Below are 19,689 nucleotides of genomic sequence, written 5' to 3'. Positions count from 1 at the left end.
CAAAATCAGCTATGCAATTGAAGCCCCTCTTTGTCTCATTCATACATTTACAACTTCGATTTTGGGGGGGACTTATGAGATGATGAGCACGTCACTATTGGCAAGTCCAACACATCCATTATTTCTCTTTCAAGACTTATTGTGAAAATCACATGCTTGATAGTCAATCCAACCTTTTTTCCGGGTATCATTTTTTTTTTTTTTTAAATGATACATCTTGAGATGTTTCGTCTCATTTCCTACGAGCAATCACATAATAAATCAAGCACCATAACCTAATGTTTTCCTTTGTGCGAGAATGCAGTTGTGTGCCTCGAGCTCCTCTAGTTTGCTCTAGCTGCAAAGCAAAGTTGTTGCGTCGCTTAGGACAAATCTCCACAAATCAAGTTTTGATATGATAATCATCAATAACACACCTGAGATGTAGTAGTTGTCTCCTCTTTTTGTGACACTTACATACTGGACAATGCCTATCGGCATCGCAGGGGTTTATTGAGCCACAATAAACTTCAAGGTTGTTAAGGAAGATATTTGTTGTGTTTCTTGTCGAGCACGATCCTCCCTTTTCTTCACTGCGTTATTGTGTGTCATTTCTTCATTTGGAGGGAAGGAGCCCTCACTATACTCTAGGTACAAAGGGGTACTCGTGCACACAATTTTCTTGAAGTTACGTGCCAACTGCATGGGGTAAAAATGCAATTCGTGTTATTCTTATCTGGAAACATATATGTTCTAACCTTTTAATGTTGAAGTTACGCTTATCTAGCCATCTAAAACAAGTACAAGTTATTCAATTATCCAAATGAACTTGTTAGTGTAGCACCATTCGATTGCATTATACCTACCTGCATAAACACCTTTTCTCTGTGTGCTCCCATTACCTTGCTCACCTCAACCGATGCTCCTTTGTTCATTAGGCCAAGCTTGTAAGCAAAGGACTTGGCCCTATGTTGCTGCTTGGCATCTTCCAAGAACGAGTAAAGGTTTGCACCTTCGATCGGTTTCAAATAAAGGCTCGTCATAGAGTTATAGGTGTTTTGGTCCTCCCTTTCAATTGATGAACACGAGCTCAATCCATTAACCACTCTCAAAAGATAGTTGATTTTGATGTTTCATAGAACATCTTAGGTTGTAGGATTTGTCAGATTTCACATCTCTTTTTAGGTTATAGTAGTTTGTGCAATTACCGGTTTGAGGGATGTCTAAACTCTTCACATTAGCAGGATCACTTGAAGCCATAGCCTTGAACCATTAAACCAATCAACAACCTCCTTGAAAAAGCAATGCATGAGGGAGTGGAAGGGGTATGAATCCCCTCACACATAAGCTAGAGCACGAGCTTGAAGAGTGCAATGTCCTCCAATCTAGTGTGAAATCATGGAGCTTCCCTTTCATGTTAGATTTCCTCATGTCCCCCATTTATTAGTCATTCCATGGTCCTTATTTAGTATGCCATGGTTGTCCCTTCAATGCTCATCATGATCTTTACATGCCAAGATACCTTATTTGACCTTGCTTAATTTCATCTCTCCATATAAAGCTTAGTCACACATACCATACATTGGCATGGTTACTCGTTGCTTATCTCACCAACATCCTTCATTGCATCTTATTTTTCTAATTATTCCAAATCCCTAACAAATTTTTTCTCTTCACTTGAATTAAAAAAATTATGCTCTTCAAAGACATCATATGCATTGTGCATGTTGCGATAAAAATGATATCCCAAATTAGGTGCTCCAAGAAAATGTATGTTCTAGCTTGTGTAATGCCTTTGAGATTCTTTTGATTCATAAAACAACAATGTACATGCCCTTCTTTTATACATAAAAGAATGGCATGCATACCCTTTGAGAGGCAACACATTGGGACACCATGGACAAGTCCTTGAATAAAGGCTTTTTGATATTTTCATAATTTGTGTGTGTGCATTTATATTGTGTGTCAATTCATCTACAAATATTTTCTAAAATTTGTGATGTGCTTTTTTATATGCCACAAAAGAATCTGATTACACTAGTCAGTTGCGTTAAAGCAAATGAATTACAAACCTTTTAGAACTATCATATATAGAGAGCTATTGAGACATCTATTCAAAGCCATCATTGATGAAATTGCTCCTTTGAACCCACGTGATAAGATTGAATCAGCCAATTTGTTTGCACTTAGTATTGGTACATTATGAGGTTTCGCATGTTTTGGAAAATATTTGACCAAAATGAATACAAAACTATCTCCCTCTGGTTCTTCCAAAGCTAATTTCTTCTCAAGGTAAGGACTAGGAAATTGACTAAAATAGGCCAACTTTCTAATAATTTTGTGCCTTAAATTTGAAGATGTATTTCATTCAAGTATATCGGATAACTTCAACAGAATATGGCCCATAAAGCACTCAAAATTATCATCATTAAATGAGTCATCACTTTCAGTGCTGCTCTTGTTTTCAAGGTAAGGTGTTAAGTGCTACCTTAAATGTGCTATTATTTCAATGCATTGCCTTTTACAAAATTTTGAGATCAGAAGTACTATAATGCATAACTAATGTTTAGGATAACTTCCAGGGCCACTTTGATAGTGTCGATGCTTTATAAATTTCATGTATAGATTATGTAGGTTTAGTATAAAGTAGCTTATGGAGCCATTCACTAAGAGTAATCCTATCAAAGGCTGTTTAATGTTAAATCTCTTTCCTTTATTCCATTTAACCCCATGGAACACAATGTGGAAAGAAAGGTGGATATTTCACAGAAATGTGCATGACTTTTCCTTACCCCCCCCTCGCCCCAACCCCTGCTACAAAACAAAGGCTGTTGTAAACTACCAAACCCTATGATAAGAATAAGATTACGACTACCTTATTAAGAGTGTAGCACACAGTTATCATGGACGGTGTATATAGATCATAGCAAGCATCTAACAAGCTCAAGAGATAAAATGGTGCTGAAGAAAAATTAGTTTAAATCTTCTATCTTAGTTTGCATAGTTAAGGATCTCAAAGGGTGAAAGCATAGTTAAGTGGCTCAATAGATGGAATGGAAACTTGCTATTAAAATCAGGTGGTTATATGTCTTATTTAAGTCTATATCAAAATTTCCTATGATGTTATATCAATGGATAAGTCTTTCAAATTCTAATATGAAAGTAACATCTTCACCAACTTTTGAGATCATTTGTAAAAAGAAAATCTGCATACCCATTTTTTGCACTATGTGCTATGTTAATTGTAGTATACCACCTAGTCATGATTTTACCCAAATAAGGAAAAATCAGTTACAACCGCATAAATTGTTAGATACATCGCTTGACTTAGCATCAATGTTGAAGGGTGTTTCTAGTTTCATCAAAGTAGAGTAAAGAGAGCCTAACAACTAAGAATCATTATGTCTTTTCCAATAATGATCGACTTTGGGTTAGATTGTAAGGAACAATTACTAACTAAACTACAAAGAATTTGTTCACTATTAGGGTGTTTTTTGCCGACCTAAATTTAGCACAATGTATGTGCATGCTATGGGCCTTAGGAAAGCAGTTGCATGCAAATCTCTTGATGGAGAATGCCACTAATCAATCAGGATGATTGAGCCAAAAATTCTAGTTAAGGGATGCCTTTATTGCTAGTAATGTGTGTCACTTTGGTTAGATAGTGTAATTGTTTCATACACTCCCACCTTTCCACCACCTTTCTCCCACATTTATAGTTTCTTTCCACACATTTAGAAGTGGTCATCTCTCTTTTTTTTCCCCCTTGCAATACTCACTCAAAGTGAGTTACTTTAAAAAGCCAAAAAGAATTACAACTACCATGCTCAGACTGAGCCATGGATGCATAGAACCGAGTATTTGGCTTTACAGGGGTTGTTTAATATACCTATGTTATTCAGCTGTCAGTTTCCAAACCTCTGCTCTCTTGGACCACCTCTAATTCAGTGTCTACTTTCAGTCTTTTTACACGTGAAGGCTCTGATGCACTCACAAAATCATTGTGCCCGCCGTCTTCTTTGGAAGCAAGGGGTTTGATGTGGACATCACTTAATTCACTAGAGGTTGGCATGGTTGCCTCCATTGCATCCTCACTGGATGCAGCGGCCCCTGTTTTGGACAAAGGACAAGGATGTGTGCCTAATGTACAACTCCCTGCCTTCAGCTGCTCCTCCAAAATCTGTTGAAGATACCTCCCATGTTCCTCTATGCGACATTGCAAGCTTTGCTGCGTCTGTGATCATAATCCTTCACTTTTAGAATAACTGAAGCTACTTAGTTCAGTGCATTCCAACAAAACATGCAACGAACATTTTACCTCAATCTGCTCATGCAGCTGCTTTTGCACTTCCATTTGCATGCAAAGAGCCTCTGTCATTTGCGTCACCCTGCGTGTATAGCATTGAAAGATCAATAAATGGCACATTATTCCTTCAATAACAGAAATTGACTAGTGCCTGTCCTCATCTCAATCCCTACCCCTCCCCCCAAAACACAATTATTTTTGTAAATCTTTGGGATTAATTTACAAGTAAGAAACCTCGAGGCGAGGAGAACCCACAGAAAAGATCATATACAAAAGAAAGAACACAAAAGTGTCCGGCTGAGAAAGGGCTAAAAGCATTCATAGGAGAGCTGATGTATCTCTGAAGTGATATCACCAACTTCCAAGGCAAATGTAAAGATTGCTCAAGGGAAAGCTTGATAAACTGAAAAGGATCTGCATCAGAGAGGTGGAACATACAGCCATTACGTTGGCGCCACAAGATCCAATAAGCAGCCATGCCAAAGAAACAAATGCTCCTACAAAGGCAAGTGGCTCTTCCAGAGAGCAGAGAGAGGCTTCCTCCACCAAGTATCAGACTTGTGCATGGACCATAGGGCATTGCAATGGTCAGCAAGCCAAGGCCACGGTAGAAGAAGAGCATAAACTTAACTGGCAGAAATGGCCTCAAAAGGCGTGTCCAATGAGACATGCGGCTACCATCAGCCAAAGGTGGAATGGGTAAAAAGTCAACCAGCATGTGTTGAAGCTCTCTCCAGAGCTGACGGTAATGCATACCCAATCCAAAACGGCAAGCGGCAATGGGAAACTAGTAGGTGTAGCCCACCTCATCAACTACACGAAGGCCACGCAAGAGAGAAAATATGCCCGACGAGGCGAACACTCAACCAAAGTTAGAGAGAGTGCCTTGCTCCAATGAAGGCTCTCCAAAAGAAGCTAATTTCCTTCCTGGTGTTGTCGACCGTGCCATTATAAATGACTTGTAACATCTTTTCAAGCAGAAATCAAACTGGAAGTAAAAGAACAACTAGGAATGTGTCTTTCCATCTTGCCAAACACGACCTCCCAGAGAGATGATTGTCAATGGCCAATGGAGGAAGTAACAGCATGCTGACAGAAGTAGGCAAGCATAAGAGTCCAAAGCTGAGTTTGTTGCACAAGGGTAGGCAACAACATAGCCTTCCTAGCAAGAGCGTGCCTACGCAAGTCCAGGATATTGAGGCCACCCTTGAAAGAGTGCTCGAGGGCCTCTTCTCCAAGCAGCTTAGCTTAGGAGCTTGCCAAAGAGAGGACCCTCAGACTTTGTACTTGTGGAAGCTTAATAAATAAAGAAATAACAAAAAGGGGCACCAGTCTTTGGGGCCGGTGCTTTTGGGCGCGGAACTCCGTCGTGCCGTGTCATCTCTCAGGGGAATCCCACCTGAGAGCAAAATTTGCAAGTTATGCGGAATGGAGCCGGAGACAAAATTACACTACATATGCCATTGCACCGTGTACTATGAGATACGTGGGCGTTTCCATTGCCTATTTAAAGAAGGCTTTGGACCTCTAGATAGAGTCATGCAATACCAGGATCAAAGATGCTTAGGCCTGTACCTACTTGAACTACATCGGCACAGGGATAATCTAATGAGAAGACAAAGAGCACTATAGCCTCAGAGGCAGATCACAGATTTCTTCGGATCGAGAGAAGCAGGAATGGAAGGAGAAGCAAGAGGCCAGCAGCGAGCACAAAGGAGTACCCACATTCATACCAAAGGCACCCTCATTGACAGGGCGATTGAGCTTAGGAAATCGAGACGACCACCACTGAGATGCAGAAGCACACTTCACCGGAGGAGACTACAACAAAGGATTAGAAGCATTCTAGCCAAACACCCAGAATGCTCCTAAGAAGTTTATTTAATACTTTGTATTTAGTTTTCACATTTATTTTCACAATTTCACACTTTTCACACTCAGTACTTTAGTACTAAGGTACCCAGACATTGTAACAGATTCACCACTTTTGTATCAGTTTGGTCTCATAGGTCATCCTGGCCTTTTGAAGACGTTAATATAACATTTCATTTCATTTCTTTCTCTCTCTCTCTCTCTCTCTCTCTCTCTCTCTCTCTCTCTCTCTCTCTCTCTCTCTCTCTCTCTCTCTCTCTCTCTTCAATTCAATTGTTTTCAGTTTCTCTCACGTGTGTTGCTCGAGATCTTCGGCTTGGGGTGCCCAAGTCTATTACAGTAGTATCAGAGCTCAAACGATTCTTCTACTACGAAGGATCCGATCCCTTTACTTGCAGCACATATGGATTTAGTCAACGAATCCTGCCAAGAGGAAACTCTTGCACCCGATCACTTGGGTGAAGAAGAAACCACCGGGCATTCCAATGGGAGCAAACCCCTTTCCAAGGAATCACGAGAGGAGTATGGTCCGCTTCCACCCTCAACTTTTGAAAGAATGAAGATGCAGCGTCAATAGCAGGTCGATCATTGTGCTCGAAAGATACGGTTGACACATTGGATACCTATTGCAATAGATTTTGGGATACCTTTCTACATGTTTCTTCCTTCAAAAAGATAACCTTTAAGCAACAAATTAAGCGGTTCTGCTGTGGACTTCCCAAAGAGATACCGAGTTATTGCCTACAAAAGAAGTCCGAGTCCATGCAGAGCCTCATGTGACACATCAAACAGGGCTTTGGTATGCATGTTGGCACACTCACCTACCCTACAGAGAGACTTGTGGCAATCACAACCGAACGAACACACTAACAGTACAAGAAGAAGGGGAAACAACAGGAAAGGAAACCATCCAGTCCTAGGTTGTCAGCATAGCAACGCGTTGAGTACAAAGAGGGCAAATGTTACGGATGCGGGGAACAGAGGCATGATCTTGCCAAGTGCCCTAACAAAGGGTCCAATGATTGGAAGCCATAGAGCAGCAAAGGAGTGATCAAAGAAAGGAAAGACCAAGGGGGGACTTGTAACAGATTTTGTTGGGATTGACCCACAACAGATGGGTGAAAGTACGGGGCTCTATTGATTGTGGGACAAAGTACGATTACGCCCAAAGAGATGGGACTACCGGCCGAGGCAGTTATAGCTGCACCAAGAAAAAATGTTGCCATTACACCTGTCATGGGCAAACTTCGGTTGCATTGTCAAGGGTATGTAGGACACGAGGACTTCTACATCATGCCTTTCGAGGCATGACGTCCTTTTGGGAATCCCCTGGTACCATAAGAACGGCGTTGTGATTGACTACAGGGCTAGGAAAGCAACACTGAAGAACAAAAAGAGATATTGTACTCGATTCAAAATTAAAAGTCAAGTCCGTCACACTTGTATCGGCTTCAATTGTTTCAAAATTAATAAAATCCAGTCTTTTTCTTTACTCGATCTACTTGAATGACTTAATTCAGTAAAACGTCCAATTTGTCCGACCTTGAGAAGGAACGGCAGATTTTATGCACGCTCATGCCGATTGCTTCTCTGAAGGCTTACTGGGAGAGTGACCTCCTCAGTGACCTGAAGATCACACGATTGATTTGATTCCCAGAAGCACGCCACCGAACCGGCCCCCTTATTGAGTTAGCAGAGCCCAGAACAAGGAAATGATGCACCAAGTGAAAGAGCTTCTAGAAAAGGGTCTAATTCAGCTCAGTACATCACCTTACTGTTCGTCAGTGTTGTTGGTATTGGATCTTGGAGAACGTGCATTGACTATAGAGCTCTCAACAAAATCACCATCAAGTACAGGTTTCCAATACCCAAGGTCAATGATATATTGGACAGGTTACACGGTTCTACATGCTTTAGCAAAATCGACCTGAAAAGAGGCTATCATCAGATCAAGATCGCTCCTGGAGATGTATGCAAGACCACGTTCAAGACATCATTTGGATTGTACAAGTATTTGGTGATGCCTTTTGGTCTCACGAATGCGCCTGCAACGTTCAATAGGATGGTGGACACGATTTTTAGAGAGTACCGGTCATTTATGGGCACCTTTTTTGACATCATCGTATTCTCCAAGAGTGAGACAGAGCACAAAACCATCTGTTACACGTTTTCCAGGCATTGTGGCAACATAGATTGGTGTTGGTGATTAATGGGAAAAAGAGCGAGTTTTTCTTGCTACAGACACTTTCTAGGACACATTGTCTGTGCGGAGGATGTGAAAATGGACCCGGCCAATGTTAAAACTTGCAAGCTATGCTCTAAAGAAAGGATATTTAATGCGGAAAACAATGTTATGTGTTACTCAAGGGTTGATTAATAAGGTTTTGACACACTGCCATTGTCCACCTTTTTTGGGGAATGTTGGCATTGACACCACCTTGACAGGTGTGGAGCAATATTTCTATTGGCCAAGGCTCAAAAAGGATGTGGACGAGTTTGTTCGCAGTTGTTTAGTGTGCCAAAAGGTCAAGTTTAATCGGCACAAGGCACCTGATCTCCTACAACCTTTACCCATTCCTAGCAAACCTTGGGAGAGTATAGCAATGGACTTCATTTCTTATTTTATCAAGACTCAGAGTAGGCATGATGGCATTTAGACAGTCATTCAATAAACAGGCCCACTTTCCGGTAAAGAAGACAGTTATTGGCTAAGTTGTTTGTCTCACAAATTTTCAGATTACATGGTACGCCTAAATCTATAGTTTCCAATAGAGATCCTCGTTTCACGAATTTGTTTTAGAGGGCAGAGGTCAACCTACTTCAGGCGGCACTCGCCTATGTCAAGGGGAGGTTCAACATTTGGTGCAGGCCCGCCTCTTAGCCGAGGTCAGCAAGCTTATCAACGTGCAGATCCTTGGCTGAGGCTACTACCAAATAGAGATCAAGGGGGTACTTCAGATGAGTCCCGTGGCTCTGGGAGCTTTGCGGGGTTAATTTAGACAATGGCGCCATGGTTTCAACCCTACAAATGATGGGACTTCCAAGGAAGTAGACTTTATCCCCATGCCCTCTCGAAGGAGATGCTGCTGCTGACGCTTGACATTGGCTGGATCGTAAAGAGAGTTGAGTACTCAGACTGCCCAGTCGGTGTTTCATTTGCCGTCACATGGGACATCTAGCGAAGGCTTGCCCTCATCAGAGACTTGTCCAGGGCGCCAGCCCCAAGCCCAGATGCATCAGCAACAGGGTCAGCAGCATACCGCTGCTACCTCAACAGACCCCCAACCATAGACCTCCACAACACAGAATGAACAGGGCTGGTAGGAGGTACAAGATCATCAAGGATGCAGGAGGCCTTGTCCTAGACCTCATGATGGTCAGCTTGATCTCCTCCCTTCGGTATAAGAGTAATGAGGCGTGATGTAAGCGAAGAGGGTATCTGACCAGTGTCAAAAATCTGCTGGAAAGCCTGCAGTAGACAAGTGCAATACATTCCAAAAATCAAGGAAAAACTGCTTCGTGAGGCCGTCATCCCTTGGACAAGAAGCTGCATCAATACCTACTGGAGCATCATGCACCTCTCCAACTGTAAATGGGGACAACACCGAGCTGCTCATCAACGAATTGACTCAAGGCTCACTGAATGGCTACATCTCCCTGGCATGAAGCATGTCCTCAATGGCTGGCAGCACTGTGACCACATCAGAGTTGAAACACAGTAGTAATCTCCAAAACTCTATCAAAATCCATACATGCATGCCCATCTGAGTCTCTCAGCGCACGAAGAGTGCTAAAGAAATCTGTGTTCATCTTATCCGCCTTAGCAATCTGTGTGGAAACGGAGGCATGATGAACAAACTAAGATCTCAAGTGATGTAGATGGATAAGCTCATGTCTGGCCTGTCTCTCCCTCTCGATGAATACGTATAGTGCGGAAATTGCTCTAGCATGCGCTGAATAGAAGCCAAGGCTATATGATACTCCCGGACCCCGGTCTTGACGTTGCCAGAGATCCCTGCGTGAAGTAGCCACTGCCCTGCAAGCCATAGTGGATAAAGTAATGCAAGAAGAAAGATGATAAGCGAGTGTCGGGTGTTGGCGCTCCTTCAGCAAGGAGTAGGAGAACACTGTCAGGTATGCAAAAGACATGGCATGCAGCCGATCAAGTCTGAGTAGTACCGCGCAATGAAATAGGAGCATAATCGGAGAGCATTTTTTGTCCGCAATAAAATAGAGAGCTCACCCCTTCGCATCGTAGGCCAGTCGCCTATATAGAATCTGTCCAAACGCTCTAAAAGGTGTCCGTCCTGGTGTCTAAAACTGCAAGAAAAATGCAGAGAATCACGAGGGCATGTGCCCGGCATCCACTGCCGACATTGCAAAAAGAAATCTATCCCATGCTAGAGTGGTGAAATGCCTGTGAGATGTGGAGAGGTAACTGCGTAACAGTCCTCATCTAACTCTGTATTGTTGAAGTCTCCCGCAACAATCCAACTATCCACAACAGGCAATACATCAACAATCTATTGCCAAAACACAAAGCGCACACAGGCATCCGTAGGACCATACACAAGCACGATCCCAAGCAGAGAATCAGCCAACTGCAATGATAAGCACATAGCGCTTCCAGGGACTAAGACACCATTACCACAAACTGCCGAAAGCCAGCAACTCCCCACTGAGATACATACACCACAATTGTGAGACATGTGGAAAATTGCTAGCTCCCAATAAGTGTGAGGCCGTAGATAGGAGCTTCCAACAACTACAAGTGTGAGCTTATGCTCTTGCACAAGCACAGTCCCACATATTGGTCTATGCAAATCTCGACAGATCAACATCTTGTGCACTCCACTAGCACTAGTCAAATGTAATCCATTCGTATTCAAAGCCTAGAGGATCTATCAAGTCTTGGGTGGATGGTGTAGCAGCAGACAAGTCAAAGGTTGGACCTCTTTGTAATACTTGCTCACTATACACATGTATGCTGGCTTTTGCAATGTGAACCGGATTGTAACCGACACGCCACCAGCAAGACAGTAAATCCACAGCAGACACATGAACAGAATTGAAAGACTACATAACAGTTGAGCTTGAAAAAAATCTGTAGAAGAGACACGAAGTGGCAGAGTTCTACTTTCAGATGCACTGGTCCCAAAGTTTGCCGCCCCTTTTGATACTTCTTTTTATATTGATAGGTCACAGAATACAACTACCGGGGAGTCACTGTGCAACCATGACTGATATCACAGAAGTGACTCCCAGGGCAGGTGGATTGCGGGAGGGAGGGCAGCGAGTAGCGAAGGGGCAGGGGGGCGGGTGGGACCGGGGGGGGGTGGCACATGGATGAGAAGAAGGGAAGGGGACTGGCGCCCCTTTCGGTATTTCTTTTTGTATTAATTTTTGAGCAAAGTACAACTCCCGCGGGTCCTAAGCTCTCAGACTCTGCATCCAGATGCTCTGAGAATTGAGGCCCTTGGGCTTCTTTTATTCTTACAAAGGGATGCCAAAAGCAAAGTCCCAAGCGCTTAAACTAAAAAGCAATTTGGTTTCTAAAGCAATTAGCTTCAAAAGCTGCCATGAAAAAGCATCAGCGCAAAAAACGGAAATGCCTATAGCTGTCAGCACGTTTTATGGTACTGTCCGTACGGTCTACCACGTCAACATGTCAGTGCAAAATCCAGGGGTTCGTACTGCTACCACGTCAGCCTGTCCGTATGGTGCCACGTCAACAGCCTGATTGTCCGCCACGTCATCAATTTGTGACATACCCCCCTCTTGAAAGAATTGTAATCGCCCTCGATTACGCTTGCAAAATAGACAGAGGCCACAAACCAGTTCAGCAGACAATGACTCTAAGTACCGACACACTAGACACGACACATCTAGCACTTGTACAAAGACGACAGTCACATCACTTCACATGACATCACATGTCATCACATGACAGATCAATCACAAAAAAAATCATTCCAAATCTCAGACCATGACTGCCGGCAACGTATTTAGTATCCGCATCAGGATCCATCCCGGACCTCACTGATGTCGGATTAACTAATCCTTAATGCGATCATGTCTATAGAGATTTTTACAAGTCACATGAGAGAGTACAAATCATTCATGTTCAATTTCGGGAATTCCATTTCATAAAGTCATACAACAGAATACTGTCAGCGGCACAGTATCCCTGAAATCCAAAGGAAAATCAGTGACTTTATTCCATCCAGGAAATCTGTGACAAAGGAGCGGAGAAACTCCCCTCTTGTGCAATCCCGCCTGCACCAGATTCAACCCTGCTGATCCACGGGATCTTTCGGAGTAGACGCAGCTAAACCCAAAGTCTCCGCTCGACTTGGGCCTGGGTGAGACAATCACTTCAGTTGCATCTATCTAGAGGTCGCTCAAATGCAGACTACTCCCCATCCAAGCCGGCCTCTAAGATAGCGAGGTTGGCTGTTATTGCAACATCTGTTTTTTCTAAGTGACTCCATGAGGATCGTCTCATGGAATGTGCAGGGATTAGGAGGACCCCAATTTCAGCGTCAACGGGGTCGGTTGCATCAAGAGCTTCAGTGATGCCTTGTAGGTGGTGAGATTGATATTCTTATGCTTCAGGAGCATCATCTCTGTGAGAGCCGCATTAGAAAATGTGATCAGATTTTGCATGGTCGCTATGAGACATTTTGGTCAGCTGCATTTAAACATGGAGGTATCCGAGAGGGGTATGTATGACTATTGCGGACTCATGGCAGGTAGCCATTGTGGGCAGAGGTATTATTGTGCCAAGCACGGCTCAGTGGATTACTATGCAGGTTCAGGGTTGCCTCATGGGTTTCCTGAACATATATGCGCCCAATGTGGCAAGTGCACAAGCAGATTTTTCGTCTCATATTGTAGATTCTTTGTCGTATGCAAAGTTGGTGCGTTGGGGGAGACTTCAACATGTTGAGGTGCCCAGGCTACTGTACATCAGCCTGAGTTAGCAGCTTGGAAGTGCCTATGTATGACTTTGCGGGTTTATGATGTTTGGCAACATTCGGGCTTTGTGAGGCCCCCTAATAGCTTGTCTTTCTCTCGCTATGACCGCACAGTAGGAGGAGTGAATCTATCTCGGATAGATCGCTTCTACGCCAGTGACCGTATCTGTGACATGGGGGGATCAGTTTGCATCCTGGCGGCAGGAACTACTTTTTCCGACCATGCGCCAACGATTCTCGCCGTGTTAGACAGACAGAGGAGGGGGGGTGCGGTGCTACACATCCGTGAGAGGATCTTGCTGGATCCAGAGCGTCGAGAGCGAGTGGAGGCACTTTGGACAAAGAGCTTGGACACGCACGACTCCCTTGTTGGTAGAGTGGCCTCTGGATTGGCGGAGCTCCAGCTGCTTCTTCCTCCTGGAGTCTACGAGGAAGACAATTGTTTTCTGGGTTGGCACTGCTCCTACGCCTGATTAGTCGCTAGGTGAGGGTTTCCGATGGATTTCCCCAGGGATTGCAATTCGCTACTTGGGTTGTCAGGTTGGCCTAGACTTGTCCCCTGAGCAGCAGATTGCTCACCTCTTCCTTTCCATTAGGAGGAAGTTACTACATTGGAGTTCAACACGGCTCTCTTTGGCAGGCAAAGTTGTAGTGGCCAACCAGGCGTTGTTGGCTACTATGTGGTACATCACATCTTGCTGGATCTTCTCGAGCTCCTAAATCAGCCAGCTAGAGAGGCTGATCAGGAACTTTCTTTTGTCAAGGTACGACACCCACTTAGCCCAAGCCAAAGTAGCTTGGCAAGTCATCACTTTACCATGTTCTCAGGAAGGGTTGGGGATCATAGACCCAGCACAGTAGAGCAGAGCCCTTCTTGGAAAGTTTGTTGTCAGAGAACTGCTTCCAGGGGAGTGCCTCATGTAGGAGGCCCTTGAAGCCCCTCCATCAAGTGGATCCCTTCCCTCAGGTGAATTTTCACAGAGATGCGCAGAGTTGGTATGAGCAGAAGGTTGGATAATCGGTTTGCTGCGAGCCTGCTTCGGTCTTGGGAGCAGTTGAGGAGTGGCATGGAGCAGCACCAGCCCACCTGCACAGAGGTTGGAGGAGCGCTTGAGACAGCCCCTTGTTTGAAACCCCATGGTTTGTACTCAAAGAGGCAACCTGGTTGGTAGTAGGCCTCATGTTTCTTGAGGTCCCATGGCAAAGGGCAGAGCCCGCACTCTCGGCAATTGGCTTCAATTTTCAGGAGGGCCTGAGAAGACACAGAGCATCCAACTACGAGGCATGAGAGGGGTGCAGAGCATGTGCTAGGACATTACAGAGGCTTTATCAGTTGAGTGGCTTATCCCTCTAGAGACAGCAGCTCCCAGATGGCTGGGGGCCTTCACGCGATTGGAGGTCCTCATCACAGATCATGCTAGAATTCGTACCCCCATGTTCTTTGCGATCCAAGGAGAGGGTCATCTACACAAAGTCTCAATAAAGGCTCCACAAGTAGCAGAGTGTTGTTTTCAAAGGATACGTATAGTGGGCATCTGTGGGAGGACGTGTGTCATAGATCCTGACCCAGCAGATCTTGAGACAAGCCACTCGCGGCTTTGGGCTTGGGAGAGTTGCCCCTTGGCACGAGTGCAATGGGACCCTAGAGAGTGGTTTTGGAGAGACCCCTTCTCTTCAGCCGATCACCTTGGGATCCCTTTTCAATACACAGTTCGACTGGGGTGACACATACTCGCAGCATAGAGAGGCTCGTCCAGCTACAGCACCTCATTGGCAGGAGGAGGGTCTCACAGCTGAGTTCTTGTTAGGTTTTTGGGAGCGTTTGTGGCACTTTGGTTCATTTGGCGGGCCCGTTGCTTCCGCATCTTTGAGGCTCGCCCTATCCCACCGGCGGAGACTGTTCGTGACTTTTGGTTGGAGCTGATTCATACTCTCAGAGGTCAGTTTGAGAGACTTCAGGGCAGCTCCGACCCCATGCAGAAGCGCAAAGAGGCTTTCCTGCGACTCTGGCGCCCAGGGCCTTTCTTCTCCATGGCCTAGGGTGCACCCAAATGGCACTACCAGCCACCTGTGTGGCTTTTCCCTCCTTCCATTTTGTGCTTTAGCCTCATTGTACATATTTTGTTTACTCACTGGGAGAGTCCCCCATGCCTTTGATGTAGCCCTCTCTAGTAGAGGTGGTTTGTAGCCCTATGGGCAATCTTATCAACTAATGGAAAGATCTTTTTCTTGGAAAAAAAAGAGTACACGAATCATTCAGTTATTATGAAATTCCTATCCACAATCACAAAAATTATGGTCAACTTTTGTGTACAGATCATAAAGTCACTCCGTAGAGTACTATCAACCTATCAGCAACCCCAAAATCTCAAAGTGAAATGGATTCTCTTCTGGCAATCGGTGTGGAGTGGCTCCCCTCTTGTGTAGTATGCATCGCACAAGACAACCCACTAATTCGACATGCACTTCTAGAATAGTCGAAGCTAAATCAAATGCCTCAAGGTAAAGCTCTAGTATCTGAGGAGTATCTGCAAGGTCCTCCTACATCCACTTTGCATCAAGAACTGATAATTTACTTGACCAAATATTTGTAGACCAACTTATGCTTCATTTTCCTTTCCTTGTGTGCTAGGGCTTGTTCAGTTAGAAGAATTTCCTCGGTTTCTTCTACCTTTGTTTGATCCTTTGGCTCCCTATCCTCTGGCACTTCACCTTTAAAAGGTCTCAATAGACTCCCATGAGAAGCACAACAAGCTTCTTGGCAGTCTTCTTTCTTTTGAAGCATCTCTCTCTGTAGCCTTGGACATTGGTTTCTCCATAGCACAAGTCAAGGATCCTTGTAAAGTTGCCTCCTGAAAAGGAAGTGCCAAACTACTGAATAAAGCATAAAGCTCGATGGGTATCCTTGTGGCCCGAAAAAGTGTCAAACTTGATGCTCCGGCCACCATCTTTGCATTCCTTCTTGCCCTTTCGAGGCTTAAGATTGTCATATTTGGTCTTTCGGATCAGGTGATTTTTCTTTCTTTTAAATTCCAAAAGTAACGGATCTGTAATGTGGACTGTCAAAAGTCACAGAATCGTCCTCCTCTCAATTACTAGAGTATTTCAAAGATTTTCTTCTTGCATACTTTCGTTTCTTTGAGCTCCATTTAACTTCTTCACTTGAATTGGAGCTTGAATTAGGACAAAAGTCATCCTCAAAGTAAACATCTGTGGTGTTTCCCTCTAGACCCATTAGCTTGTTTCTCGTGCTTCATTAGCTTGTTGACTTGGCACTCTACTGCTTTTTCAAACTCCTCTTTGGTAAAGTAGTCTTCTTTTCCACTTTCAAGGAAGCTTTGACTTTCCTTGTTGACTTTAGAAGAGGGTTGGCAACCTTCTGCCATCTCTCGTAGGATTCATAAATTGGCTAATCGTTCAGATATTTAGCATATTTAGGATCCTTTGAGTACTTCATAAGTCACTTCACATAGGTGCTAACTTGCAGTAACGCCAAATGTCTGCAAGTAGTGGATCCTTGATCAAGGATTCTTTAAGTTGATCATCTAACTACTCTTCAACCAATCTGCCATTGTTAGAATCCCCATTGTCATTGGGTTCTTCATCCCACAAAACTGTGGGATGCCTTCTCGTTCATCGTCAGGTTCTCTATCAAGATCCTTGCCATGTCCGGCAAAAAATCAGACTGGATCCTTAGTAGAAGAAGAATCGAATGAAGCTACAATACCCCTTAAACCGACAAGCCACCGGCGAGGCGGTAAATCCACGGCAGACACACAAAGAGAATCGAAAGAATAGATAGCACTTGAACTTGAAAACAATCTGTAATCGAGACACGAAGTGGGAGTCTCACTTCGAGATGTACTGTTTGGTGCCTCTTTCGGTACTTCTTATTATTTTGATAAGTCAAAGGATGCAGCTGCCAAGGTATCACTCTACAACTGTGCAACCATGCACTGATTTGGCAGAAAAGGCCCCTAGGGCACTAGTTTATATGCACTAGGCCCAAAAGAAACTAATACAAAAAGTTGGGCGCTTCCAAAAGCAAACACTCCTAAAATCTGACGTCTAAAAACTCTACAGCCAAAAAGCATTGCCACACGGCTTATCACATGAGCATCGTACGACTCCCCCATCAACATCGTATGAAATGTCACGTCAACATGTACGGCCTGGGATTTCTATTAGGATTCATGCCGAGAATCCGTATGGTCTCCCACTCTTTTGTTCGGATAGTAACTTGATACATCATCACTCTGTAGCACGGGCTTAAAAACACTCGACTAGTTTCGACTAGTTCTCAAAAGAGACGCAGCCAATCTTCAACTTTTCCTATAACTTATAGCTCTTGATGAGATGCCCACACGGCATGGTGTACAAACCAAGGAGCTCTAGCCTGTATGGTTGATACGGGTTCCATGCACCTGGCAGACACTAGGGTGTGTTGCCATTGGTGGACAAGATTGTCTATCCTTGGCTTAACTAGACTTGCATATCTTCTTCAATCTTGGAGGGCCCCTGATCCCTGATGTTATTGTGTATCTAGGATCTGAGAGGGGGTGTTAGAGTTTTGGAGGTCATCTTCAGGGTTTCCTATCTAGATCTAGTGAGAGAGGGTTTCTTTGTGGCTCTACCCGGCCTTGTGAGGCTTTTCTAGAGTCTAGGCATCATGGGGTTTTTTAAATTTTTACCAGATTTTGCCCGGTATGCCACTTGTGGCCTTTTTGTTAAGCACCCTATTTTTAGGCTTTTTGACCCTTCATATTCCCATTTATTTGACATGGGTTATTTGTAAGTGGGTCATTTCACTTGGGTCCCTATATAGAGAGGGGGGTGCCCCTCATTCTAGCAATAAAGTAGAGCCTTGTACTCTCTTGTTAGCAGAGTTTTTTGACCCGTAGAGCTTGTCCACACTCTCTCTCCATCTTCTCTCTCTAGCGTTTTTCTCTATGCTCTTCCCCCCTCTCTCTCCCATGTGTTCCCTTGTCACCACACCTTCAGCTACACTTTGACAACTCACCAAATCCGTATCAACCTATGGGAGCTCCCTCGCCATCAATATGCACGTCGAGCTCTCGAGTCTTCCCAAAATCTGGCAGTGAGGGTGACACGTCATGTTGATATGCACAGATGTCGTCTTGGTTTCAGCTTCATGGCTTTAGTATGGACAAGCTATCCCCCTTCCAATATACACCCACACATGTATGTATGTACCCATATACACACACATGCATACATACCTATTTTTATAATCTATAACTATATAGATATAGATATATATATACATGGTTATGCGAGTGTGTGTGTGTGTGTGGGCGCGCGCACACGTGTGTGTGTGTAGTTTATGTGCACACATACGCATAAGGGAATTAGACAAATGTAGATTTACACATGCATAGATACATACACACAATGCAAACACATAATTGTGTATGTGTACAAACACACACACACACATACATATATATACATGCGTGCATGTAAGTGTGTGAATGTATTGAAATGAATAAGCATGTATGTATCTACGTTCCTCGTACATGTGTATTTGTGCACATCTTATACACACACAAAACACAAGCACAAAACATATACTCAAACTCACGTGGACCCGTCTAGCATTGACAAAGTTTCTGTTGAAGAAGCCCTCCTCTTTCTTTCTATGTCCTCTGCAATACAGGCAAACGTAAAAGCCATATACAAGTATGCATACAAGACCTAACAAAACAACATGCTAAGATTCTTGCAAGTAAAGAAATGTATCACAAAATCTTACAACTATAAAAATTAGTAGTGAGCAGCTACAATGTGACTACTAGGTAGCAATGTTGTACCTACTAGGTAGCTCATCCCATTTCAGCTGATTTTTGTAGGCATGATTCTATGTAGGCGGACCACATGCTTGCACGCGCATGTGTGTGTGTGTGTGTGTGTGTGTGTGTGTGTGAGAGGGCCTCAGCATTTTCTATGTCTTCTTTGGCTTTTTCGGGTAGGTTAATCATTTTTTTTGTAAGATCTATCCTTTGACTTTTTTTTTTGCAGCATGGAAAATCGAGTATGACAGTTTGACTAAGGCTCTACCATCAAGATTCTTCTCAAGTCAAGTCACATGCTTAAGGGCGATCCAAATGTCTTATAGTCTGAGGAGTTGATATTTGTTTTGTGGAAAAAAGAGCAATCCTGCAAGAACAGAGTCATTATGCATGTTGCACAACAGGCTTTTGTTGCTAACCAACAAAGCAAGGGCAAATTGGCTCTTCATCTAGCAATCCAAAGTCTACATGAACCTTGTCCAATTACTATGAAGTAATTAGTGATGTTGTAGAGGATTGTGTGAAGTTGGCTGCGACAAAGGCTTAGAAAGAAAGAGGCAAATGTTGGTGCTGCAAATGCCTCTTCTTCTAACACAAGATCTGTAAATGTACTGCAAGATGCGGAACAGGAAATTTCTAGTAGTGCCATTATAACCCTGCATGACCATGTACACCAATTGCAAGTTCTGCACCCATAGCCCCCAGCACCCTATACTAATGCTTCCCTTAGAAGTAGGGGAGGTTG

At 43.8% G+C, this 19,689-nt stretch overlaps 1 protein-coding gene across 1 annotated transcript in view; it reads right to left on the bottom strand.

Moving 5' to 3' along the window:
• Positions 1-3,258: 3,258 nt before the first annotated feature.
• Positions 3,259-19,689, bottom strand: part of LOC147458156 (uncharacterized) — a 31,988-nt gene continuing 15,557 nt past the window's right edge. Inside the window, exons 5-7 of the mRNA XM_086512889.1 lie at positions 18,737-18,800; positions 4,298-4,367; positions 3,259-4,213 (exon numbers count right to left, since the gene is read on the bottom strand). Coding sequence (XP_086369015.1) covers positions 3,878-4,213; positions 4,298-4,367; positions 18,737-18,800 — 470 coding nt within the window. The 3' untranslated portion in view covers positions 3,259-3,877. The remainder of the gene's footprint in view (positions 4,214-4,297; positions 4,368-18,736; positions 18,801-19,689) is intronic.

This window comes from Adiantum capillus-veneris, chromosome 5 (genome assembly GCF_014529385.1).
Source record: "Adiantum capillus-veneris isolate H3 chromosome 5, ASM1452938v2, whole genome shotgun sequence".
Taxonomy (NCBI): domain Eukaryota; kingdom Viridiplantae; phylum Streptophyta; class Polypodiopsida; order Polypodiales; family Pteridaceae; genus Adiantum; species Adiantum capillus-veneris.
This window is presented reverse-complemented; position numbering and strand designations above follow the sequence as displayed.